Below are 26,998 nucleotides of genomic sequence, written 5' to 3'. Positions count from 1 at the left end.
ACATTGTGAGTACCATGGGTTAACTATTTTTTTCGAAAAAAATTCTCTTACTCGCGACGTATGTCAACTTACTAAAACGTATTTGATCCCCGCAGCTTTAAAACATTAAACCTTTTTCATTTGTCAAATTTCCTTTGGAATTTGTGGATCTATATTTGTCTTTTTTCTGCCTTTCATTAAATCCCGTGTTAGAAAGGTTTCGTTTGTTTTTTTATGTCGCTTTTCGCAATAAACGACACAATGTGGTAATATACTCTTCAATGCCTTTGTCCAAACTAAGTATATATCTGCTTGCCACTAATACTCACCAACGGACAAAACAGTGGCAGAAAACATTGCTGTTTATTTAGCCGTATAATTTGAAAAAGTCGTGAACAACTTTCTAACTGGACGGAAAGGGGTTATCCTTGCTATAGCTTTATAACATTTTTTTTTTAAAGAATCGACCAATATTTTCAAAACCTTTGTAGTATAGCAAGGAAATCTGCTTTTCCATATTCTTTCCTTTCTGATTCTTGGATAAATTTCGGCTAGCGGTCCGGCGATTTGGGGAAAATGAACCCGTCCCCAAGGAAATTGTTCTAGATTGACATTTTCAAGGATATACTATGGCATACAATACCAAAACCACCAATGCAGTGACGGATGAAGAATATCACTTGTCAAAAATCAATCCACTGTTCATTTTAAAAGAAGGAGAACCAGAGCTGTTTCTGGTTTCAGAGACATATTCTAACCAGATTAACTATTCTTGACATAAAATGGGGGGCGGAGAAGAAATAGCACCATGTACACTTTTCAACCAGAAGTACGTCTCGTAAATGGCTCCAACCATGCTAAAGGAAGAGTGGAGTTCTTGTATAGTGAATCCTGGCGAACTGTCTGTGGTGCCTCGTGGGATCTAAGAGATGTAAGAGTGGTTTGCAGAATACTGGGGTTCGACGGTGCCCTGGCTGCGTCACGATCAGCAAGGTTTGGTCAGGGTGCTGGTGATGTTCTTCGTGTCGATTGCTGGGGAACAGAAGACAGCCTGGCCGACTGTCCATACTTTGGGGCCAGCATTCCGTGTGGACATCACATGGACGCAGGTGCCGTATGTTATAGGAGGTATGGACTTAAGGCTTTATTTAGTAAACGATTGCAAAGTTTGGAACGCGCATGTTTTCAGAATTGTATTAATTTTTGTTAAAACTTTAATTACGCTCATAAAATATTTCCGAAAATCTCCCCCTTCAATAAATAAATGAATACATGAAATGAAACGTAGAAATATCCCTATTGAGATTGACTAATTTCTATTTTTGTGTATGCCATTCCTAATTCAAGACAAATATGTAGTCGAATCATGTAAACAAAAACATGAACTGATGTTCGGTTTAACATATTTTCATTATTAAAGCCCATCCGAACCCATTCCAAGTTCGGCTTGTCAATGGATCGGACAGTGCTAAAGGCAGGGTAGAGGTCTTGCGGGACGGATCATGGGGAACTGTTTGTGGTGTTGGCTGGGATCTGAGAGATGCGAGGGTAGTCTGCAGGATGCTGGGGTTTGATGGAGCATTGGACGCACCGGGGTCTGCAAGGTTTGGTCAGGGCTCTGTTCGTATTCTACTAGATAGGGTCAACTGTGACGGAACAGAAGACAACCTTGCAGAATGTGGTTATTCCGGGAATGCACGTTACTCATGCAGTCATACAAGTGATGCAGGTGCCATGTGTTACTCAGGAGGTATGATTTCTAGACATTATAATCTAGTAGTACCTCTATCCGTTAACGATTTTCATTGAGAACGAACATCAGAATAGTTTTTCATAAGTGACTTTAAAAATCTCCCTTTTTGCCTCTTAATGAATCTATTTATAACTAAAGAAACAATTTTGTTAAGGAGCTGAATCTTTTACAAAATAGATAGTTATTATCATTGTACAAGTTGTTTTCATTCGGTCGATTTATGAGGAGGCAGGTATTGTAATGGATTGTACATAATAATCATGTTAGAATAAGATGTTTCCCTACTTCTATACATCATTGGATTAAGGCAAAATGGTGTTTTATTGAAACTGCCATCATACTTTTTCATCTAACGTGTGTTGAAATTTGTGATGATATCATCTATAAAACAACCCAGTTATTAAGTTCTTACTCTCTTGTAGTCCATCCAGACCCATTTAAAGTACGTCTTGTCGGTGGGTCTAACGATGCTGAAGGCAGAGTAGAACTCATGCATGGTAGATCCTGGGGAACTATATGTGACGACAGCTGGGATCTGAGAGACGCGAGGGTGGTTTGTAGAATGCTGGGGTTTGGTGGAGCCTTGGACGCACCGGGATCTGCTAGGTTTGGTCAGGGCTCTGGTCGTATTATTCTAGATGTCGTCGGATGTGACGGAACAGAAGTAAACGTAGCAGAATGTATTCATCGAGGGATTGGAGTACATTACTGTGGACATGATGAAGATGCGGGCGCTATTTGTTACAATGGAGGTATGTTTAACCGTCACATGCAGTCCTGATATGTCATTATATAAAGAGTTTACTTATTATCCATTAATGTCAGTCGTGAAAGATCTTGAGAGGATGATATGTTCAAGAGATAACATGTTAATACAAGTTGTTTTTATTCAACCATTTTGCTCCCGGCTTATTCAATGGAGAGACCAATACTTTAATTTAAGAATCATATTAAAACAATCCAAACTTTTCTACTACAATAACTTCAAAAATAAGATATACATAACTGCCTTGTGCCATCTATTTCGTTTTGTGTGCTATTTCAAATTTCATTGGTTTTGATTGCATTATCAATTACTGACTTAATTTCCCTCAGCCCATCCAAATCCTCTCGGAATAAGGCTCGTCGATGGATCCAGCAAAGCTGAAGGAAGAGTGGAGGTCTTCTACGATGGGTCCTGGGGAACTATCTGTGATAATGGCTGGGATCTCAGAGACGCGAGGGTCGTCTGCAGAATGCTGGGGTTTGAGGGAGCCTTGGACGCACCGACATCTGCAAGGTTCGGTCAGGGATCTGGGGATATACTTCTCAATCTTGTTGGTTGTGACGGAACAGAGGGAAATCTTGCGGACTGTGCACATCTTGGGTTAGGTGTCAATTACTGCGGACATGAAGAGGATGCTGGTGCCATCTGTTACTCGGGAGGTATGTGTCATTACTTTCAGTAAAATGATATTGTGCGCACACCTTTTTATGATATAGTCAGGGCCAGAGTGGTTTCCTAATCACCCTGTAAAGATTGTTATTTGGGTGTTTTAAGGCGTCCCCCTGTCATGCCAATTGTGGCTGTTTCACTGACATTCGCGCCGGATTTACGCCGTTTACACAAGGTGAAGAAGGTGCAATGAACGAGTAGTCACAATACAAAAGGAACTGATGGTGTGATGGTCCTTTATCTTAAAATATGTATGTTACAGTTTAATTGGTATGATGGACACTTTCACTAAACGTCGAGACATCTCCCCCGATTAGGTAAAGGCTAGTAGGGATGTCTCCGATAGGAGGTTAAACAGATATATAGTAGATGATACAATAATCACAAAACTCTCCAACTCCAATAAAATTTCGATATAATTTAAATGCATACCCAAATGATTATATGAACAACTGAACAACTGAACGAGATAGGGAATGACAAGTGTGGGTATACTAAAATAAATAAATTCCATTTTCGTTTTAGCCCATCCAAACTCTGTTGGATTAAGGCTCGTGGGTGGATCCAACAGTACTGAAGGCAGAGTGGAGATCAGATACAACGGCACCTGGGGAACAGTTTGCGACGATGGCTGGGATTTGCAAGATGCAAATGTCGTATGCAGAATGCTAGGATTCGGCAACGCCTCGACTGCCCCAGGTTCAGCCCAGTTTGGCGAGGGGAACGAAGACATTTTTCTGTCTCATGTCGGGTGCGATGGAACGGAAGACAATCTTGCGGACTGCGCACATCTAGGGTTTGGAGTGCACAACTGCCAACATAACGAAGACGCTGGGGTCACGTGTCTCATAGGAGGTACAATATTTAAAATTTACGCACATTGCATCCAGTCATCATTTTTCATTTAATCTTTCAAAGTGACCTAACTAATTTTGACACGTTTGGAATCCAATTATGAATGAATTGCTTATAAGGAAAAAGGTAATAAATTATTTACGAAATTCATTATAAAGATGACTATTCGTATACAGGGCAACGGAATCGTGTGCAGTATATTAAGCAGTTACGATTCAAGCTGGCATCAGCGCAAAGACGAGAAATAAAGGATTTAATTACTTTAAAAAGTTACTAACTTTCTCTTAACTTCATTCAAAACTTTATACACACCTTCGTTTTCATATTTTTATAATAATAATTATCATAGCCCATGTTTTTATCTTTTTTTCCCGTATATATTTTGAAAATGTGAAATGTCTTAATGTGAATTGTTTATTAATGATATTTATCTTATGTTCCACTTTTGTCATAGATATGGCTGCCTTTTCCCATTTAGTCGCACCTGATGTTACGACACCTACAACTGACGATCCGATGACAGCTGCTGACGACATTACAGTAGTATCGTCAAGTACGCAGAACATTTCCCGCAATCAGGAAATCCCGACTAATATTGAAGATCTGAACTTGAATACAAGACCTAGTCTGTTGTCAGATCTTCCAAAGATATTTCTACTTGGGCTTTGCGTTTTATTGTTTACCATCATTCTGATATTGTCCTGCTGGTACTGTCTTCATAGAATAAGAAAAAGAAGGGCTGCGAAAAATGTAAACGCCGATATTTATATGGATGTAACGAATATTGGCACGATGCAAGCTATTTCAATAAACTCCGTTTATCAAGACCTGAACGCCCCACCTCGGTTACCGGATAGACGAAAATCCGGTATGCTTCATCATGATTATGAATCAAATATAGCAACTGATGATGACGTGAAAGCAGATCTGAATCTCTCGCAATACATCACAAAAGGAGAACCACATAAATACATGGACATGAATACCGTTTATGAAACACCTGGCAATGAAAAAGACTTTGATCTCGATGGATATATCCTTCCGACCAGGGATGCATTATCGGATGATAGAGTGACAGCAACGGCTGATCAATTTCGTGACGATAAATCGTATAATCATGAGTATACCGACATGAAAACTGTCTACCAAACGCCCTCAGCGGGGAAAGATGTGGACCTTGATGGATATCTTCTCCCTTGAGAGGACAACTCCGACACAGACTCGAGCGAAAACGATGGAAAAACACTAACCAGTGTGCAAATAAATAAAACTGCACCTCAAAAAACTTCTGAAGTTTCTAAGAGTTTAAATTAAAGACTGGAGGCTGCCGTGAAACAAAAAACATAACACGGGATTATTACCATAAATATATGGACATGACAAGTGTGGGTAAAATATACAAAAAATAAACGATACAATTAGACACTTATGAGAAGTGGTTCAGTTGTTGATAATGCACTTATCCGTCATTTGTAAGGATGTACACAAGTGTGCTGAAATAAAAGATGATCGAATTAGAGCCGTATTTTAGTGGTAACAAATCACCACATTCAAAAAAGATTCTTCCGCTTCAGTACGATGGAAAACTGAAAGTGATGTCAAATTTAATTATTAATGGCGGTCTTAAATTCAGCAAGTAAATTAAAATCCTCTTTAATTCCATACGATCTCAGTTCAATGACGATTAATGCCGATTCTATTACCATTCACACGCAACTGTTTTTCTAAATCACTTTTTTAATTCAAATGACATGTTCTATGTTTAAACTTATCTTCAAACCACTGATGTAAACAACTCATAGATTAGACACTGTCAGACATATATAGGTTGTTTTTCTTCTCCATTGTGTAATATCATTCAAGACAAAATGTATGACCGTAATACAGACTTTCATGTAAATGTCAGGTTAAACGACAATAATTACGTTATCATTGTTGAAATAATGAATAAAATAATAAGGATTTGGGTTAAACAAAATGAAAGTATCATATATTTTCTGCAATTTTACCTCTTTGTGATACACGAATAAACATTTCTGTAAGATTGTAAATAAACTGACGAGTGTAATTGCTTAACCAAATAAGAGCAAAATGTTCGGCATAGCAAGGACTGTACAATAAGGGAACAATAATGTACATAATGAAATCGTATCAATGATATTGCGTTCCTTCTTTGGTTATAGACGTGTCATATCAAACTACTTAGATATTGACTGTACTCGATTTCCTCTATCACTATCATCACTTTAGATTTGGCTTAATTCATTATGTAATAGAGAAGAACAGAGATTATTCATAATCATAATGTAAGTCCCTTCTATTCATCCAAATAATCTATTTTCACAATATGTATTTGTCCTAACGATGATAAAAGGTATAATTAGTCAGGCTTAATATCGCAGCTAATTGTACCAATCTTGCTTTCAAAATAACAGTTCTGGATTCTTAGCAGTATGTGTCTTCATTTTGTTTGTTGTATTTGTTAGTGAGTATTCTTTTGGCTATAAAGGTCAATATATTATTAAAATGTGCACGACTTTGCAATATATATATACCTTTTTAACAGGGTATAACGCATAAACGAGAATTATCTGCGCACCTCTCTTCCCAGCATATACTCCATTGTTTGGGCAGCGCACATGGCTCGACTCCAAGGGAGCAAGGCAAGAGGTCGCAAATACCCTCAATTTTATATTGCAAATACTGCATGCATTCAGTATAACATATAATAACTTCAAAATTTAGAATGTGCATCGAGCCACTATATCTTAACCTCAGCCTGCTGCCTCGGCGAGATATAGCCTCACTCTGGAAGTTGTCGGTTCACATATTTTGTTGTACTTGAACGCCGAAGCATGGGATATTTTTATATGTGCGCGAGTGTGCAACGTAACCATTTTTTGGTATTGTATAACGCGTACTAAAGTTAATTAGACTGTGCACCTCTCAGCCCGGCGCGTACCCATTGCTTGCAATATCTTAGCTTGGCGCATGTAAAGGCACGGTCACACAGAGGGGACGCACGGCCAGCGCATTGGAAATTTGCAATTTGGGCCAGTGCGTTGTCGTTCGCTAGGCGTGCGTCATCATTCGTTACTCGTTCGTCGAGCGCGCTGGACCAACGCTGGACCAGCGCTATGCATTCGTCGTCATTCGCTGTGTGCGTCGGGTTTTTTTGAGCATGCTCAAAAGTGTGCGCGGAGCTCGACGCATGAATATACACGCCAAAGGCACGCCAGCATGCGTGGAGCGCGGTAGACCAGCGCCAGACATACGCGGAGCACACGCCCTGTATACGCACAGCGCGCTAGCCACACACTGTGCATTTTTTTTTTGTCAGCTCGCTTTTCCAAAATCATGACAAAAGTTAGGCAGACGGCCTTTTCCGATTTCCAATGCGCGGGTCGTGCGTCGTAGAACGCGGTGCATGCGTGGACCATTCGTCCAGCGCGCTAGCAACACGCTGTGCATTCGTGGAAGTTGTTATCATGTGTGCTCTGTGTACGGTCTGTATGCGCCCTGTATGCGCTCAGCGCGCTAGCAACACGCTATGCATTTGGTGTCAGCTCGCTGTAGCTTCGACAAAAGTTGGGCGCACGACAACGCACTGGCCAAAATTGCAAATTCCCCATGCGCTGGCCGTGCGTTTCCCATGCTTCCTCTCTGTGTGACCGGGCCTTTAAGGGAGGCCCTTATTCCAAAGGATTACAAATGTACCCTGAATCATATTAAACATACATAGCATACAATTCGTTGTTCCCTATAACATATATTCACCTCCAAAATTCAAATTTTACCTCGTGTCATGATATTTCAGCTTGAAATATACTTATGAAATACATGGTTCATTTATTGTCTTATATTGAACGACGAAATATACAATATTTGTATACTAATTATATACACATTAGAGAGTCCCGTGGAAATCCACGGGTAGATTGTGCAGATGAGATATACATTTGCAATATCAAACTTGACGCTACCATATTTTTTTGTAATAAAAAAAAAGTGGAAATCAGGCAGGAAAAGCTGCGAGTTAACTTGAGAGAAATGGAAAGAGCATGAGAGGGGAAAGAGAAAGGAGAAGGAAGTGAGACCACTTTACAAACAATTGGGTATTGACTTGTAAGCTAGACATTGCATTTCAGGACGGTCCCGCACTCCATAGGCCTATATATAGTATATTTAATGGAATATGATGCCTTTAATGTACACCAAGTTAGGAAATTCGCCATCATAGGCCATTGATATAAATCCACATTCGTTCAAAAGCGAAAGTACAGATGAGATAAGAATTAACTACAGTTTCTGCTGCACTTCCAGTGCTATAACACAACTCACGTCGGTTTATGACTTGCGTGACAACCCATCTGAAACTCGTATACGTCGATGCGATGACTTTCCTTCGTTCAGGCTGATGCGTTTTTCTGAGACGTGCTTCCCTGGAGGTTACCGACAACTAGTAAAAAAAAGTTACAATATCGTCGTTATTATTTACCGAACATGGAATTTCTTGACATAAAAGAACCTTTGAGGCACAGCTCCTGGCTGATCCCAGCCGTTTCTCACAAGAACAGTGTCCAAGAGGCGGCAAGAAAAAGGATAAACTGCACTGAACACTCCCAACAAACTCACGCCGCTATTATATGCTAATACGTATATTACATACACAAATTCAAAGAGAAAGGATGAAAGGGAAGAATTAGTTTCCACTTATAATACAAATGTAATATTGAAGAAATTATGCAAACAAGTACATTGTCATAATCAACCTGAAACGGTTGAGCATGGGAGAGATATCTCCTGTGGCTTAGCACAGACTAAAACAGTTACAATACATAATCTGATTCATAATCTGTGTTCATTTTCCTATTATGCTTAATCTAAAAAAAGAGCTACTTAAGGTGTTTACGTCGAACCATATCCATAACCATAAAAAACGAGGTTATTATCAAAACGAGGGAAATTTTAAGACTTCACAGTTTCGACGAGAAAAAGAAGAGTCCATGATATTACGTATTCCCAAACATCTAGCAAAACATTATCGTCTTGGTCGTGCATGGAAACCTAGCTTGACCCATATGCACAAACCTTACTAACCTAGTTGTCAATTAATTACCTAGGCTATTGTACTACGAGTACATAGTTGCAGTTGGCAACTAGACGTAGTAAGTTTTATGAATGTAGGACCTGAACGCTACAGCGAACTCGTCAGCTTGTGGTGAGTCCAGACCCACATCAACCTTTATAGATCTTACATTGGCGATTCATACCCTACTTGATGAACGTAGCTACTTGCAGCCCTTGGTTACCCGGCAGGCTAGTTCTCTAAGAGTGTTGTACCATGTCGTATAATAGGTACGATAAATGGCTCCGCCTCTTCTACCAACGGCTCTTTACTATAAAATGTCTAAAGGAATCCTGATCCTGCTGAGTGTAGCTAGATGGAGTGGTCCTGCTTACGCCTTTGTCCATACGTTCCGCGTAAGGTAGGAAATTCGAGAGCCTATTAAAAATGGCCAAGTCTATATTATCCATGTATACCAGATGATATATGTTAAGTTACCAAGGAATTTACATGCTATGTTAATTTCTTTAATGATGTTAGCAATATTTGATCTTCTTGGTAATTTAAGTAATGTTAATTTGTTTTAATAGTAATTTTGATTTTCTTGAAGTAATCTTGATTTATGTACAGCGCATTAAAACTTTCATGTCACAAGCGCTATGTAAATTTGTCGTATTATTATTATAATTAAAGGTCCAGTGTCTAGTCAACTTCAACCAGTCGTTTTGGGTATCATTAGCGTGATATCTTGTCGAAAGGCTCCATGCAATACCAGACACAATATTGTGAGTGACCTGAGCTAAGTCCGATTTTGTTAAAACCCCATCAACCTATATCTTTCATGTTCTTGTTATTCCACGAAGAATTCCTTCACATTTAAAAGAGATTACAATCTCTCATAGAAACTCCTAGCTTGTTGGACAAATGTCAGCAGTCTGAAAATATTATTAAACCCTGCCCCCCCCCCTAAAAAAAAAGGTCTAGCAACCCCTCTAATAGTTATACAGTTGTCCGATCAAAACAATCTGATTGTAGTTATCATGTTTTCAATTTAATCGAGGGGCAATCGATCCGTTTCAGAAAAAAAGGTTAATTCTTATTTTCGTTCTGCGTCACAATGAACCACTTTGGATATATACAAAATAAATACAATTTTGCGGAAACTCAACGACAGTCTTCTACCAGATATACGTCTTATAAATTGCTCCAACAATGCTGAAGGAAGAGTGGAGGTCTTGTACGGTGGATCATGGATGACCGTTTGTGGTGATGTATTCTGGAATCTGTTAAACGCAAGGGTAATATGTAGAATGCTGGGGTTCGACGGTGCCCTGGCCGCACCACAATCGGCCAGGTTTGGTCAGGGTTCTGGTGATATTTTTGGTATCCTTTGCTGGGGAACATACGACAGCCTGGCTAACTGTTTTAGAAGGGAGGAGTTTTCCTGTAGGCACCACAAGGATGCGGGCGCCGTGTGTTACTCAGGAGGTAAGAACTCTTCTGGACATGAGGAAACGAATATTCGTAATTATAAATTGCATTCTGTTCAAATCGCAAACAACAAAATATTTTGAGCCTATATAGTAATACAAGTACTTTTTTCTATCATTGCTACGAAATCAATAACTAAAATCTGACGTTTCCATTTGGAAAAGTGATAGTGATAGTTTTATGACTGCATTTGACTTTGACTATTTTCTAGGCATTTCTTGAATGTTGGCTAACATGCAATCATATTGCTTATAAGAATCCGTACTCACAACAACATATGTATATTTATTTCTTACGGCCAATGCATTACAACACTGGTAAAAAGTAGGCAAACCTATGATTTGACATGGTTTATACAATTTCAAAGGAGATGTTCGTAGTTATGAAAAAAGCTGCACTCTTTTTATTGTTTTAAATATATGATATCGAAATGAAATAATGATACAGAAAAATTGACATTTTCGCTAAGTTATCATTTCCACAAAAGTAGCCAAAGCAGTGTGTAAATATTATATCCTTACACTATTACAAACGAATTACGTTTCTTAAAATTCATTTTTAGCCCATCCGAATCCACTCCAAGTTCGTCTTGTCGGTGGGTCTAACGATGCCGAAGGAAGAGTAGAGATCATGCAAGATGGATCCTGGGGAACTATATGTGATGAAAGTTGGGATCTAAGAGACGCGAGGGTGGTTTGTAGAATGCTGGGGTTCGATGGAGCCTTGGAAGCACCGGTATCTGCTAGGTTTGGTCAGGGCTCTGGTCGTATTCTTCTAGCTAATGTCGGGTGTGAGGGAAAAGAAGGCAACCTTGCAGACTGTGCTCATATTGCAGGAAATAAAGGTTTCTCTTGCAGATATGGAAAGAATGGAGGGATCAGTTGTTTTAATTACGATTGCAGTCATACAAGGGATGCAGGTGCCATTTGTTATTCCGGAGGTAGGTTTTTCTGGGTCCGTATTCTACAGAATAAAACAATTGAGCTGATCTTTAAACACAAAATGGAGCAGTAACTCTAAATTCTTTATTCCTTCGTATTTCGGCCATAAAGAAAAAAAATCATGAATTTGTCCCCCCAAAAATTAGTGTTCTTATTCTTATCATTCAGGGATTCGAGTTACTCAGGAAGAATAAGTTACCTCTCCGTTTTAAGCTATTGTGTACAAACAACCTTTTGATATAAAAATAGGCATTTTCTCTATAGCTATATGATCTTTCATATTTGTCCAACAAATATTTTTTACCGGGAAGTCACATTATAGGAGGAAGTACTTATTAACTTACTTTACTTTACTTTAATACACGATGTTGTAGGTCTAAGCCTGTTCATTGATCCAGGATTCTTCCATGATTACTGCTACTTGTGGAGGGAGGAGGTTGTGTAATAACATGAGTCAATAGACAACACCTAGACCGGCTCATACAAAATGCTTGCATTCTTTGACCAGTGACTATCAAGTCCATTCTTAAATGATTTTACCGACCCAGCTGCCACAACGTTTTTTTAGAGACCGTTCCACATTTCCACGACTTTATTGCTAAAAAAAGTATTTTCTTATATCTAGCCTTGAATATATCTTTTCAAGCTTTCTAGAGTGACCTCGAGTTCTATCTTCTGTACGCATCTTAAAGGGAATCTCTTGCACAGTGTACAAGCTATTCACGTACTTATACACATCGATCATGTCCCCCCTTCTACGCCTGTGAACAAGAGTTGGTAGTTTGAGTTTGGTCAAGCGCAAGGAATAGCCTTTGTTGCACGTCTTTGTATGCTTTCCAACATCCTCTGTTCTCCTAATCTGTATGGGGACCATGCGGCTTGTCCGTATTCTAAAATGGGCCTAACGAGGCCTTTAAACAAAAACGGCATACTATCAGTATTGAGGTACATAAATGTCCTACAGATAACTCCAAGTACTCGATTTGCTTTAAAAACTGTTTGGGAAACGTGATCTTTAAATGATAGTTGTGAATGTACAAGGACACCTAGGTCCTTTTCTACTTTTGTAACAGAGTCTGTCCCCTCTTTCGTACAATAGTCTGTAGAGGCTTCTGTCGGTAACTTCCAAAGCCTTAAAACAGTACACTTATCAGGATGAATGCAAAGCTGCCATTTCTCAGCCCATTCTTCCATCGACAGATCCTCTTGTAGTTACTTTCTTAAATCTGCAGTATCAGCACGGACATACATCTTTGTATCGTCTGCAAAGATTGAAATATTTGAGTCGACAACTTTTGGAAGGTCATTGACAAATAGCAAAAATAAACACGGACCAAACACAATGCCATGCGGCACTCCACTCAGGACTTTGCCCCACTTACTGCTTGCCTCTGACCAGGTAACTTCTTGCTCTGACCACTACTCTTTGCTGCCGTCCACTCAGAAAAGACTCTAACCATGCAAGTACATTCCCACGAACTCCATACGATTCAAATTTGAGAAGCAGCCGGTGGTGAGGCACCGTATCGAACGCCTTCATGAAATCCAAATATATGGCATCTACTGTGCCTCCATCATCCAAAATCTATGTCTACTGGTCCAACACCTCTAAAAGATTGGTGATGCAAGACCGACCAACTACAAACCCATGCAGGTGAACTGAAATCAAATCATTCGTCATGAGATGGTCAAGCAATTGCTTACGCACAAGATTCTCCATCATTTTACAAATAATGCTTGTTAGACTAACTGGCCTATAACTTTTGTTACCTTTCTTGAAAATCGGGGTAACATTTGCAGATTCCCAGTCTTGGGGAAACTCTCTACTTTCAAGACTCTTTTGGAACAGCACATAAATCGGTAGAGCTAACACATCTGCTAGTTCTTTAAGTAGACAGGGATGTATATTGTCAGGCCCCGGAGATTTATTAGGCTTAAGTCTACGCAGTAGTTCAAACACATCTCCTGACGTAATCTGTATGTCGTCTAGTGGAGTGTCAAATTCAACATCTGAAGGGAGAGGGATATCTTGTAAATCTTCTTTCGTGAAAACTGAAGAGAAGAAATCTTGCAAAACCTTAGCCTTTTCCTGATCCGTTTCTGTTTTACTCCCATCAGGTTTGGTTAAATTACAGACACTTTCCGGAGTTGTTATTTTTTAGTTTACATATGACCAGAAGGCTCTTGCATACCTCTTAACTCCTGAGGCTATATATTTCTCATATGAACTCACCGCCTTCCTTCACTGCCACCTTGCTTGGTTGCAGGATCTACTATAACAACGTCTTTGCTGTTCAATTTCTGCACTAGAATACTTTTCTCGATTTTTTTCGCTTTTTATCTCTTGCCACTTTCTGAAATGTCTATGTTTTGTAGTTGCTTTAATCTATATATGTATTTAAGTATTATAGTACATAAGAGTTTTTAAGGTTTATATCGTATTACAGAAATCAATTTTGTTTACAACTAAATAAAAAAAAAACTCAATAATAGATTACTTTTGCTTGTACCAATATCAATATTTCCTTTATCTGTACTGTTTCTTCGCAATTGTACGCAGCGAAATGATATCTCTTTATTCTAAACCTATTTTCTTCAATTGTTACTCAATCTGCACGGTGTTATTATAGGTGTCTTTGGTCCATATTCAACGGATAAAAAGGTTTTTAGTCAATCTATGTAGACTAAAGGAGCACTAATTCTAAAACACTGAATTTGATATTAATGATTTTTATTTCAAATAGTAGAGTAGACTGCTTTTCATTTTCTCTTTTCGACAGTGGAATAGAAAAACTCTTACTGCTGATATATGACCAGATCACCAGCGAAATTACATTGAAGTTGCTGCTTAGTTTTTTCCTCTGGATATATTAGCGATTTCTTTCCAATAAAATTATAAAGAATGACAACTTTGTGTTAGGCTTGTTTCAACCGAACGGTACATAGAGAAAACATCGAATTGATGACAATTTACACATTAATTAATTTTCATTAGTAGCTCTGGCAATGATCAGAATTATTTCATTACTTAGAAGAAAAAATACTTTTCTCCTCAGCCCATCCTCAGCCGTTTCAAGTTCGTCTGATTGGTGGGTCTAACGATGCTAAAGGCAGAGTAGAGGTACTGCACGATGGGTCCTGGGGAACCATCTGTGATGACAGCTGGGATCTGAGAGACGCTAGGGTGGTTTGTAGAATGCTGGGGTTTGATGGAGTCTTGGACGCACCAAGATCTGCTAGGTTTGGTCAGGGCTCTGGTCCTGTTTTTCTAGCTTATGTCAAGTGTGAGGGAACAGAAGGCAACCTTGCAGACTGCGCTCATGCAGAGATTGAATATCACCACTGCAGTCATACAAGGGATGCGGGCGCTGTTTGTTATTCCGGAGGTAAGTTACTGGCATCAATGTCAACAAATTACTGTTACTCCTTCGCTTGAATTTAAACACAGGTACATTTGTTTTCCCCTTGGTCAGCCCGAGGAGATGGGAATGACTGATCAATCGGTTGTGCGCACAAAAGCTGACCTCCGCAAATAAAGTGAGGATTGTGAAAGCGTTTCCTCGTCTGACGTCACAGCTAGAATTTAAAAACATAGTTATGGGGTTGGTCTTCTAGAAGTATGTCTGATTACGTTTAGTTCTCTTAACCAATCCATGTACAAGAAATTGTCTATGAGGGGTATATCCAGGCGCGGATTCACGGGGGGGGGGGTGGGGGTCGGCCATGAAGAAAAAAAATCAAGAATTTGTCACACACACAAAAATAGTGTTCTCACCAAAGTTATATTTTCATTCAACCTCTATGAAAAGCTTCCATAATTATTTCCTTAAATTTTTTATATATGAGTGTTGTAGTCAAGGCCCAAACCTTAAAGACCAAGGCATTGACTATTATCATTAAGTATTTGGCGTCACGTGTGATGCGGGGGGCAAAAAGTGAGCTGAATCACTGTAACCCTCGGTGGAAAAATGTTACAAATATTCAGTTTCATAAGCCCCTTTTCATAACTTACTACATATATATATGTTATCGATTTCCTGAACATACATGTAAATAGTTTAAGTTTGAAGTTTTATTATCCAAACAAAAAGTACTGCAATATAACAAGCAATGTGAATGTTTAACATTGAAAGGACAAATGGGACCAGAAAATAGCATTAAATGTTAATCGTGTCTGATACCAGGCGCGAAAACAGGGGGGGGGGGGGGGTGTTTGGGGTGTTAACCCCCCCCCCCCCCCCCCTTTGGTATTATTATGTGTATAAACCCCCCCCCCCCCCCCAAAAAAAAAAAAAAAAAAAAAAAAAAAAAAAAAAAAAACACCCCCCTTTGTTTTTTTGTTTTTGTTTTTTTCTTAATGAAAAAAAAAAAAATATTCCCATGGCTGACCTAAAAAAGGTGACCTTACCCCCCCCCCCCCCAAGGAGGAAAATGTCAAATTGTCAAATTTCGAAACCAAAAAAAAAAAAAATTGTCCCCTTCCCCGCCCCCCTCCCCCCCCCCCCCCCCCCCCGCTTATTCAGCGGCCGGCTGAGTCGTTGCGATTTTTTGGCGACCAAAAAAAAAAGAAAAGTGTCCTCTTACCCCCCCCCCCCCCTTGCTTATTCAGCGGCTGGCTGAGTCGATGCGAAATTTTCGGCCCGATTTAAAAATGTTAAACCCCCCCCCCCCCCCTTGAGAAAAATCCTGCGTACGCGCCTGTCTGATACACACACAAAAGTATCACAAATATGAATGAGAATCTAATGAATGAATATTAATAACTATGGAATACATACTTAAGCTACAAACTATTCCACATCTAGGCTAAAATATGTTCTGTGATTAAATTCAAAGCTTTGGTATTTTACACTAAATAAAAAGATAAAGAATTATATAATTATATAAACATATTATATACAAAAAAGTAAGACACCTCGGTTCAAAGTTACAACAATTAAGAGGTGTACGAAAGCAGGACACTGATGCTTTCTCCCGTTCAGATAGGGGTAGATCATTCAAAAAGCATGTGCCTCTGATTGACATTGAAAATGTACCCTTCGTTGTCCTTATTTTAGGCACACTCTGAATACTGAATTAAGGACTGCGGCAATTTATCAATCTATAATTAATACATACAGCAAAAGATAGATAGTTTATGGAGTTGATACAGAATAAATAATTTTTGCTCCCTAAATATCGGTTATGACTAAACGTTATAACTCGTATTTACATCTTTTCGATTACAAATGTTGCAACATCAACCCGGACTATTTCCGTCTCTGCTATTTTTAGTACCTCTTGAGTTACTACTCATTACCTACTCTCTCATATTAACAAATAATTAGTCTTTAAGAGATTCACTGTGAGTTTATTCACCTTACACCAGATGGTCACCTTTTCAAGATGCATATTCACTATATCCATATCAATCAAATTTAGTCGGTTGAAATGTATGAAACAAGCATAAATCATTGGCAAAAAGTCTAAAATCTAAATAATTTGTTGAGTTTGGCAAATCGTTTATATACATCAAAAACAGTGTAGGTCCCAACACGGAACCCTGAGGAGCGCCACTTGTTATAATCTGTCCCAATGAGCTATGTCCATCGTAATTCACAAACTGTAATCTACTAAAAAGATAATCTTTAAACCACTGAAGAGGCAGACCCCTTATTCCATAATGTTCTAGTTTACCAGCCAATTTTGCGTGATCAATTGCATCAAAAGCTCGCTAGAAATCTAGGAATAAATTAAGTGTTACACTGCCCTTATTCAGTGATTTAAGCATTTCATTAACCAAATTAATTGAAGACAACTTAGTTCTAAAATGTTTACGGAGACCATACTGGTGCTTATGCAAGACATCATTCCTTTCAAAATAATCAAGTAGCCTCTTGTTTACTAATTTCTCAAATATGTTGGCCAAAAGAGGCAAAACTAAAATAGGTCTATAATTGCCTGGGACATCTCTTTCCCCCTTTTTAAAAATTGGTATAACTTTGACTGCTTTCATTACTTCTTGGAACACAGACTGTTCAATAATGACTGATTATAAATATAAGCTAATGGTTTTGCAATTAATTAAATAAGGCTGGAAAATCATCAAAGCCACGAGCTTTCTTTACATTCAAAGTTAATAAATAGTCCTTTACCTCATAATGAGTAACTGATTCCCAAAACAAAGAGTCAACTATTCCATCACTAAAATAATCTTTGAATGTAATAACATCATTATCATTACCAATAATATATTTAGCAAGGTTAGGCCCAAAGTTATCGAAAAATCATTAAAGCCTTCTGATATTTTTTTTTCTTGAGGTTACAATCAACTTTCGAACTACCATTATAATCAACACAGAGCTTTTTTCCATGTGACGTTTTTACTTTACTGTTGCCACTCTTTAATAGCTTATTTATTGACTTCCATGTTTGCATTGTATCATCTTTATACATTTCAAATAAAGCACTATATTTCCTCTCTTAATTCCTCAAAACTGTAGTTAGAATATCTGTATACGTCCTATATTTTTTTCAAATCATCTTCACCAAAGTTTGTTTTTAATAATTTAACATACAATTTAATTTTAATTTACTTCTAAATAGCTCTAGTCAGCCATGGTTTATCATTTTTCTTCCTCGAAGAGTGACGATGAGCAATCGATAAGCATATTAAGAACATATACCTATTAATGTTTGTACACATATATGATATGCCGTTACACATTCATATTATACATTTTCCCAAGCGAATCGAGCTAATTGATAAAGAGAGACGTATCTTTAACAAAGCTTGATTTAGAGCTTGCATTCAAATTTGGTTGATAAATAATTAAGGACACCCGTTATTTTGTTTTGAACTGTATCTTAGTATCATCGGGAGATTTATCACTGCTCTTAAACCTTCGATGTTCGTTTCTTTTTAGGTGATACGTATGAAATATACGTATCACCTTTTGATTTCGTCAAGATTTTTATTATTATTTATTTATTTATTTATTATTATTCTTCCTCGAATTTGTTCGCAGGATATCTCATGACTGAATAAAGCCATTATCATGAAACTTGCCATGATTATAGATCTTAGTCTAACTTTGAACTGCGTGACTTTTTAGAGAGTCAAAATTATCGTGACGTCATCCAGGCGCCATTTTGTGAAAATCAACTTATGATCATATCTTCATAACGGAAAGGAATTTCTCATTTATAATTATCAGGATTAAGATCAATATCCGTCCGGTCAATTTCAGGTCAATGAATGCGCGCAAAAATGCGCGTACGCATTTCTGCGCGCGTTAACGCGCGCGTAAAATTTCAAATTGCTCCAAATCATCTGAATTTTTTTTTGCATATGTTTCAGGCCATTATAAACATTTCATAAAAAATCGCGCAAAACACGCATTTTTGCGCGTTTTCGTTCGCATGGCCGAACGAAAAATAATTACCCCTTAATTTTTTTGACAGGATATTCCTCATATTTTTCTGAACAATTTGAGACCATGTTCATCTCTTTATCACTATTAATAACAGAATGAGCGTCCGTTGAAGATAAATATCCGTGCCTGCTAGCTTATGTATTATATAGCAGAAATGGGCAAAAACATGCCTATAAAAAGTACATCGGGATGAATAAGGACTGCCATTTTTTTCCCTTCATATTTAGATAGAGTATGAGTCGGAGATATTATTTCATGTCTCATTTGGCCATTAAGTATATTTTTACATAATCATATTGACCTTGGAACTCAAAATACGAATTTGCATATTATGACGTCAACATATTTACGGAAAATGATTGTATCTCTGCAAATATTGATCAATTTTCTTCTAAATTTTGATATGTTGTAGCTGAGACAATTCTTCACAAGATTATTACCAATTTGATGACGTCATTAGATTTTTGCTTAATATGCGTCTTATGCCTATGGGAGGTGATTGATACTACATTCCAGTCTAGACTTGTTCATTATGTTGCGTATGTAGTGCGTCGAAATATCAGTTCAATGATTGGTAGGCTCTGCAATTGTTTAGTAAATTAATAGTTTAATCATATAACAATTCTCTATCGAGCACCTGAAGGGGGCGCTATACCACTTTTAATCATGGTCATCGTCATTTAAAACCAAAAAATCTTCATCATCAATAACGTCATTATCGTATTTATGAATATTATCATTAGATCATCATCGGCACACTTTCATGATACAAAAATAGCTTACGTATCACCTAATTCGTCAAAGTGACGAATTAAAGTCTAGTTTAATTTGCTTTTGCTCGATGTACAATTTAAGGCTTCTTACTTGGTATGCCAAGATAGTAAATCATTGGTCTCATGCAATGTAGCACATCAACCAGTAGTGTAGCTAGGGATTATGGCATTTGTGTAAAACAAATTGTCTCCACCCCCTCCACTCAAACTATTTGTATTTGACATGGGGAAAACCTCTTAAGTTATTTAACGCATTTTACCCAGGAATATTCGTAAGGGAGCAATTTAATCGAACGGTATAGAGGTCGAAATATAATAATTGAAATATGATATTTTCGAATCCCAGGATACATCTTGTCAAGGAAACTAGAAAAGCATTCCAAAGTTAAGATTCCCTTCAAATGTTGAACAATTTGGAAGTGAGATTTTAAACTATATGTAATAATCCTTTTTTGGGAGCGCTATATAAACATCAGGCTGGTGCAACTTAAAAGCTTGTTTTAAGGAGCGTGGGAATGACGATGATATTCTCTATTTTCTTTTCTTTTTTAATCTGCACCCTTTAAAGAGCTGTCTAAAAGTTACATTAAATAGCGGGGTAAGAATGACGACATCCTGAAGTTATCTTAAGCCAGAGTACACTGCGAACGAGCTTCAGAAAACTGTTGATTTCATTATCTCAAAACATAATTCCTAATGCTTTTTAACCGACGTATTGAGGCGCACATTTTTATCGCGTTCTCTATTTTACATTTTTTTAAATGTCCCCTTCGAGTGCCGACCGGGTCGATTTTAGTTCCATGCAGGAGGGCATATGTTATATCGTTGGAAGGGATGCTTTTTGTCAGAGTTGACATTAAATATCACTAATAAAAGCCAGATTTGACTTGTACTTAGGAATGTGGGGGATCAGCAATGAACAAAGCAAAGAAACATAGATGTAGACCTATCTATCAAAATAGGCATGTGTATTGACATGAATGAGGACAAGCTAGGGCCACAAAAACGGTGGCTTTACGTCAGGACACTTCTTCTGTCACAGAAAGGACATTGTGTTGTTCTCTTAGGATGTTCTTATTATGTTCACCTACATGTCAAAATGGTAAAACAAACTGTTGTCAGACAAGCGACCAAACTATTTTTTAAATTTTATTTGTGAAAATACTAAGTTTAATAATGAATTGAAATTGCCATGGCATTGCTAAAAAATATCAAAGATTTTAATACACATGGCCAAGGCCAAGGTGATGAGAAAGAATGGGTCTTAAGGCGCCTTAAAGCCAATGCACTTCAAGACTGATATTCATAGGCATAGCTTTGATTTTACATGGTTCTGTACATTTTAAAAGAGATACTCGTTTTTATTTTTTTCAAAATTATGTTTACATTTTTGTATAAATGATATCAAAACGTAATTTTCTTTTCTTGAAAACATGCGTTTTCGCGATGTAATCATTTCCCAAAAAAGTTGCTTAACCTGTGTGTAAATATTGTATTCTTAAACTAGTAAAAACGAATTTCTCTTTTTAAAACTCATTCTTAGCCCATCCGAATCCATTTCAAGTTCATCTTGTTGGTGGATCTAATGATGCCGAAGGCAGAGTAGAGGTACTGCACGATGGATCATGGGGAACTATCTGTGATGATAGCTGGGATCTGAGAGACGCGAGGGTGGTTTGCAGAATGATGGGGTTTGATGGAGCATTGGAAGCACCGGTATCTGCTAGGTTTGGTCAGGGCTCTGGTCGCATTCTTCTAGTTCATGTCGAGTGTGAAGGAACAGAAGGCAACCTGGCAGACTGTGCTCACATACGGATTGGAAATTACTGTAGTCATAGACGCGATGCTGGCGCCATTTGTTATTCAGGAAGTATGTTTTTAAAAAGCTATACTTTCAATCAACCTCTTTTAAATGCTTCCAAAATTTCTTGTTTAAACATTGCACATATGAGTGTTGCAGTGAAGTCCCTAACCTTGCGACTGAGGCATTGGCCATGGTGACCAGCAAGGCCAAGGCTTAAACTACAAGACCAAGGCCAAGGCGCAATCATAAATAAAAATGAGGGAAAATGGAACGTGCATACATGGATGTCCGCACCTACATAAACAGACAAAAACATGGGCTTCTTTATACCAAACAAGCTGTGTTTTAAATGTAGGCAATGCCTACACCCAGAGAAAAATATGTGTAAATTGACTCCCTATAGGGATTAACTTCTTGTCGCATAAGTGACACCCCTCAGGGAGTAAATTTTCTCCCCAATGTAGGGAATAATTTATTTATTTTTTAATAAGAAGGTGCCAATCTGCACCCCAAGGTTGTGATTGTACTCCCTTTAAGGAGTGAAATTTGCACCCAATTGTGCTTATTTAACACCTTTTGGTTCCATTTTCATGAAAAATAGGTTAAAATTTACACCCGTAGGGTTGAATTTTATACCCTTTATGATCGATTCCGCACCCTTTGGGGAGTTAATCTACACCCTTCTTATGCACAGCATCAACCAATTGATCATCCCTCGAGCAATCAATCATCCATGCTTCGTAATTACCTAACAGTCACTGATTCTCACCTTTTTGTCTACGTTTCACCGTTCTAAAGAAATCAGACCAGAATGTCGAGTTATATGTCGAAAGGCTTTAATGCTTACCTAAACAACAGTTAGTATGAACTCAACACAAGGGCAGACTGTAAGAATTAACTTATGGCTGGACGTACCGGTTCAATTGTAATGGAATCACCTAAACACTGATTCTCACCTTTTTTTCTACGTTTCACCGCTCTAAAGAAATCAGACCAGAATGTTGAGTTATATGTCGAAAGGCTTTAATGCTTACCTAAACAACAGTTAATTTGAACTCAACACAAGTGCAGACTGTAAGAACTAACTAATGGCTGGACGTATCGGTTCAATTGTAATGTAATGTAACACAATCATGCCTTACTGAATATCTTCCCTTAACTTGTACGTATAAGAAGACAATTGTGTACTAGTTAGTAAAACAACACTTCTGCTTATTTCATTAAATTATTGAATATAACCTTCGGTACAACATCTTATTCTTGATCGGATAACTTTCACACAAATAATATGCCCAAATGAAACATGATAATTACCCTAACATGACTGAAATATGTAAATTATGCTAATTGTCCTTCATTTGGCAGTACATATATCGACACGATGCGCCATTGCTGTAGCGCGTGCACATATGCACTGACCAATCAGTGCTCGTCTGACTATTAAAATAAGGTGTAAAATTACATCCCTCAAATATACACCCATGCGTATTTCCGTGCTTTACTCCTTAAAAAGTGTACTAGGAGGCGCCCTATATTTCTAATTTCGCTTTACTCCCCAAGAACACCTTTTATTTATCTGTGTGCACATGAAATAAATAACAATATTAATGGAAATACTTTCAGTGGGTTAGGAGAGGGTAGAAGACTGTTACAAATATTCAGTGTTATAATTTCTTTTGATTACCTCCTACTTTATATTTGTTATCGATTTCCTAGATATACATGTAAATAGCTTGTGAGCAAGCGAATCGAGCTAATTAATAAAGAGGGACTTCAAGCGCTCCTGCCTCACATATCAGTTGCATAGGACTATACCTTAACAAAGCTTGATTTGGAGCTCGCATTTGGTTATTAAATCATGTAGGAAACCCCTTATTCTTTTTTGCACTGTATTTTAGTCCCATCAAAGGATGTATGACATCTCTTAAACACTTAGTGCCCTTTTCTTCTTTTAATTTGCTGTTAGGCCAAATATACAATATAAGGCTTTATTAACTTGATATGCCAAGGCGGTGAATTAGAGATCTCATGCAAGGTTGCACAGCAACAGTTGGCGTAGCTAGGAATTATGGCATTCGAGTAAAAGCAAAATTGTCTTCATCCCCTCCACCCAGACTTATTATGATGACAGGGGGCAAACCTTCAAAGTCATTTTAGGCATTTGACACAGGAATATATAAAGGAGCAATTTAATCAAGCTGTATAGAGTTCCAATTATTATAAATAATAAACGATATTCTCGAATACCAGGATAAATCTTGTCAAAGAAAAGCATCTCAAAGTTTAGATTTCTTTAAAATGTTGAAAATTCGATAGTGCCATTTTAAATTATACAATATGTAATCCTATTTTAGGGGCGCAGTGTTAACATTATACCGATGCAACTCAAAAGCTTATTTTAAGGAGCGTAGGAATGACGATGACATTCTCTTCTTCTTGTTATTATCTGAACCCTTTAATGAGATGTTTATAGGTAACATTAATTCAATTATGTTTTGACAAAGCGCACTGCGAACGAGCTTTAAAAAATTGTTGCTTTATTTTCTCACAAAATAATTCCTAATGTCTTTTTACCTTCCGTTTTAGTGGCGCATATGAAGTTTTTTTCGCGCCATCTATTTTGCGTATTGTTTCCGCCTTCAATGGAATGAAATGTGTTTAACTGGAATCAGCAGTGAACAAATCACAGAAACATAGATGTATACCTGTCTATCAAAAAAAGGCATATGTGCTGACATGAAAGACGAAAACAAGGGCCACAAAAAAGAGGTGATTTTACATCGGGGCACTTCTTCTGTCATAGGAGGGACATTTTGTTGGTCTCTTAGGATTTGTTGCAAGAGGGACATTCTCTTGATATGTTATGTTCACCTACATGAAGAATTGGTATTGCCTTCATAACAAACTATTATCAGACAAAGCAACCAAAGTACAATTTTACTTTAAACAAAGTAAAATTAATGAAATTGCCTTGGGATTGTTAGAAAAAGTAAAAACGCTTCGAATCATCAAGGCTAAGGCCAAGGCAATGGGAAAAGGCTAATAGTAACCTAAAGCATTGATATATGTAGGCATAGCTAAGATTTGACAAGTTATATTATATTTTAAAAGAGATGTTCGTATTTATAAGAAAGAACATATGTGTTGTGTTCATTTCTTTAAATAAATGATATCGAAAAGTAAATAATTTTTTTGAAAAAAATTACGTTTTCGCAATGTAATCATTTCCAACAAAGTTGCTAAACCTGTGTGTAAATATTATATCCTTTCACTGGTAAAAACGATTAACACTTGTCAAAAATTCGTTTTTAGCCCATCCGAATCTATTTCAAGTTCATCTTGTCGGTGGATCTAACGATGCTGAAGGCAGAGTAGAGGTACTGCACGATGGATCGTGGGGAACTATCTGTGATGTCAGTTGGGACCTGAGAGACGCGAGGGTGGTTTGCAGAATGTTGGGGTTCGATGGAGCATTGGACGCACCGGTATCTGCTAGGTTTGGTCAAGGCGCTGGTCGTATTCTTCTAGTTCATGTCGGGTGTACAGGAACAGAAGATAACCTTGCAGACTGTGCTCACCTAGGGATTGGAAATTACTGTGGTCATGGACGCGATGCCGGCGCCATTTGTTATTCAGGAGGTATGTTTTTAAAACGCCATACTTTCAATCAACCTCTTTTAAATGCTTCCGAAATTTCTTGTTTAAACATTACACATATGAGTGTTGCAGTGAATTCCCTAACCTTGTGACTGAGGTATTGACAATGGTGACCAGCAAGGCCAAGGCTTAAACTACAAGACCAAGGCCAAGGCCCAATTATAAATAATGTCGGGGAAAATGAAACGTGCAAACATGGATGTCCGCACCTACATAAACAGACAAAAAAACAGCGGCTTCTTTATACCCAACAAGCCGTGTTTTAAATGTAGGCAATGCCTACATGAAATAAATAACAATATTGATGGAAATATTTTCAGTGAGATGGGAAGGGTCGGAAAACTGTTACAAATATTCAGTTTCATAATCCCTTTTTATTACCTCCTACTTTTATTTATATTTGTTATCGATTTCCTGGACACATGTAAATGGCTGGTGAGCAAGCGAATCGGGCTAATTGATAAAGAGGGACTTCAAGCGCTCCTGCCTCACATATCAGTTGCATGGGACTATATCTTTAACAAAGCTTGATTTGAAGCTCGCATTGGGCTAATAAATCATTTGCACTGTATTTTAGTATCATCAAAGGATGTATGACATCTCTTAAAAAATCAATGCCCTTGTCTTCTTTTAATTTCTTGTTAGGCTCAACATACAATCTAAGGTTTTTTTTTATTTTTTACTTGATATGGCAAGGTGGTGAATAGGAGATCTCATGCAAGGTTGCACAGCAACAGTTGGCGTAGCTAGGAATTATGGCATTCGGGTAAAAACAATATTGTCTTCATCCCCTCCACCCAGACTTATTATGATGACAGGGGGCAAATATTCAAAGTCATTTTAGGCATTTGACGCAGGAATATATAAGGGAGCAATTTAATCAAGCGGTATAGAGTTCGAATTAGAATGAACAATAAACGATATTCGTGAATACCAGGATAAATCTTGTCAAGGAAATTAAAAAAGCATCTTAAAGTTTAGATTTCTTTAAAATGTTGAAAATTCGATAGTGCCATTTAAACTATACATATGTTATCCTATTTTAGTGGTTCAGTATTAACATTATACCGATGCAATTCAAAAGCTTATTTTTAAGGAACGTAGGAATGACGATGACATTCTCCATCTTGTTATTATCTGAACCCTTTATTGAGATGTGTATAAGTTACATTAACTCAATTATGTTGTGACCAAGCTCACTGCGAACTAGCTTCAGAAAATTGTTGCTTTTATTATCTCACAAAAAAATTAATAATGCCTTTTTACCTTGCATTTTAGTGGCGCATCTGATGCTTTTTTCGCGCCATCTTTTTTGCGTATTGTTTACGCCTTCAATGGAATGAGATGTGTTTAATTCGATGGGACGCTTTTTGTCACAGGTGACATTAAATATAATTTATAAAAGCCAGATTTGACTTGTACTTGTACTGGGTGGGGGGGGGGGGTGGAATTAGCAGTGAAAAAAGCACAGAAACATAGATGTATACCTATTTATCAAAAAAGCATGTATATTGACATGAATGACGAAAAACAAGGGCCTCAAAAAAGGGGTGATTTTACATCGGGGCACTTCTTTTGTCACAGGAGGGGCATTGTGTTGGTCTCTTAGGATTTTTTGCAAGAGGGACATTTTTTGATATGTTATGTTCCCCTACAAGTACAATCGGTATTACGTTCATAACAAACTGTTATCAGACAAAGAAACCTAACTACAATTTTACAAAAAAAAGTAAAATTAATGAAATTGCCTTGGGATTGTTAGAAAAAGTAAAAACGCTTTGAATCATCAAGGCTAAGGCCAAGGCAATGGGAAAAGGGGTTATACAC

The 26,998-nt window shown here is 37.7% G+C and overlaps 2 protein-coding genes across 2 annotated transcripts in view; both read left to right on the top strand.

Moving 5' to 3' along the window:
* Window positions 1–787: 787 nt before the first annotated feature.
* Window positions 788–5,222, top strand: LOC594773 (deleted in malignant brain tumors 1 protein-like). The gene is made up of 6 exons (XM_030995763.1): window positions 788–1,088; window positions 1,400–1,729; window positions 2,164–2,484; window positions 2,828–3,157; window positions 3,693–4,022; window positions 4,924–5,222. Exons 1-6 carry the CDS (start codon window positions 788–790, stop codon window positions 5,220–5,222), a joined length of 1,911 nt encoding a protein of 636 aa, XP_030851623.1.
* Window positions 5,223–9,389: 4,167 nt separating this feature from the next.
* LOC594584 (deleted in malignant brain tumors 1 protein-like) overlaps window positions 9,390–26,998 on the top strand; it is a 34,003-nt gene continuing 16,394 nt past the window's right edge. Inside the window, exons 1-6 of the mRNA XM_030995762.1 lie at window positions 9,390–9,511; window positions 10,400–10,578; window positions 11,144–11,371; window positions 14,579–14,908; window positions 21,254–21,511; window positions 24,827–25,153. Of these exons, the coding sequence (XP_030851622.1) occupies window positions 9,390–9,511; window positions 10,400–10,578; window positions 11,144–11,371; window positions 14,579–14,908; window positions 21,254–21,511; window positions 24,827–25,153 (1,444 nt within the window). The remainder of the gene's footprint in view (window positions 9,512–10,399; window positions 10,579–11,143; window positions 11,372–14,578; window positions 14,909–21,253; window positions 21,512–24,826; window positions 25,154–26,998) is intronic.

The sequence above is a fragment of the Strongylocentrotus purpuratus genome, unplaced genomic scaffold (assembly GCF_000002235.5).
Source record: "Strongylocentrotus purpuratus isolate Spur 01 unplaced genomic scaffold, Spur_5.0 spur5_scaffold_3, whole genome shotgun sequence".
NCBI classification, from domain to species: Eukaryota; Metazoa; Echinodermata; class Echinoidea; order Camarodonta; family Strongylocentrotidae; genus Strongylocentrotus; species Strongylocentrotus purpuratus.
This window is presented reverse-complemented; position numbering and strand designations above follow the sequence as displayed.

Coding starts and splice junctions, on each gene's coding strand:
- LOC594773 (XM_030995763.1), top strand. CDS start 788: ATGTACACTTTTCAACCAGAAGTACGTCTCGTAAATGGCTCCAACCAT. Junction 1,730..2,163: donor TGCCATGTGTTACTCAGGAG/GTATGATTTCTA, acceptor TAGTCCATCCAG/ACCCATTTAAAGTACGTCTT. Junction 4,023..4,923: donor GGTCACGTGTCTCATAGGAG/GTACAATATTTA, acceptor AATCAAATATAG/CAACTGATGATGACGTGAAA.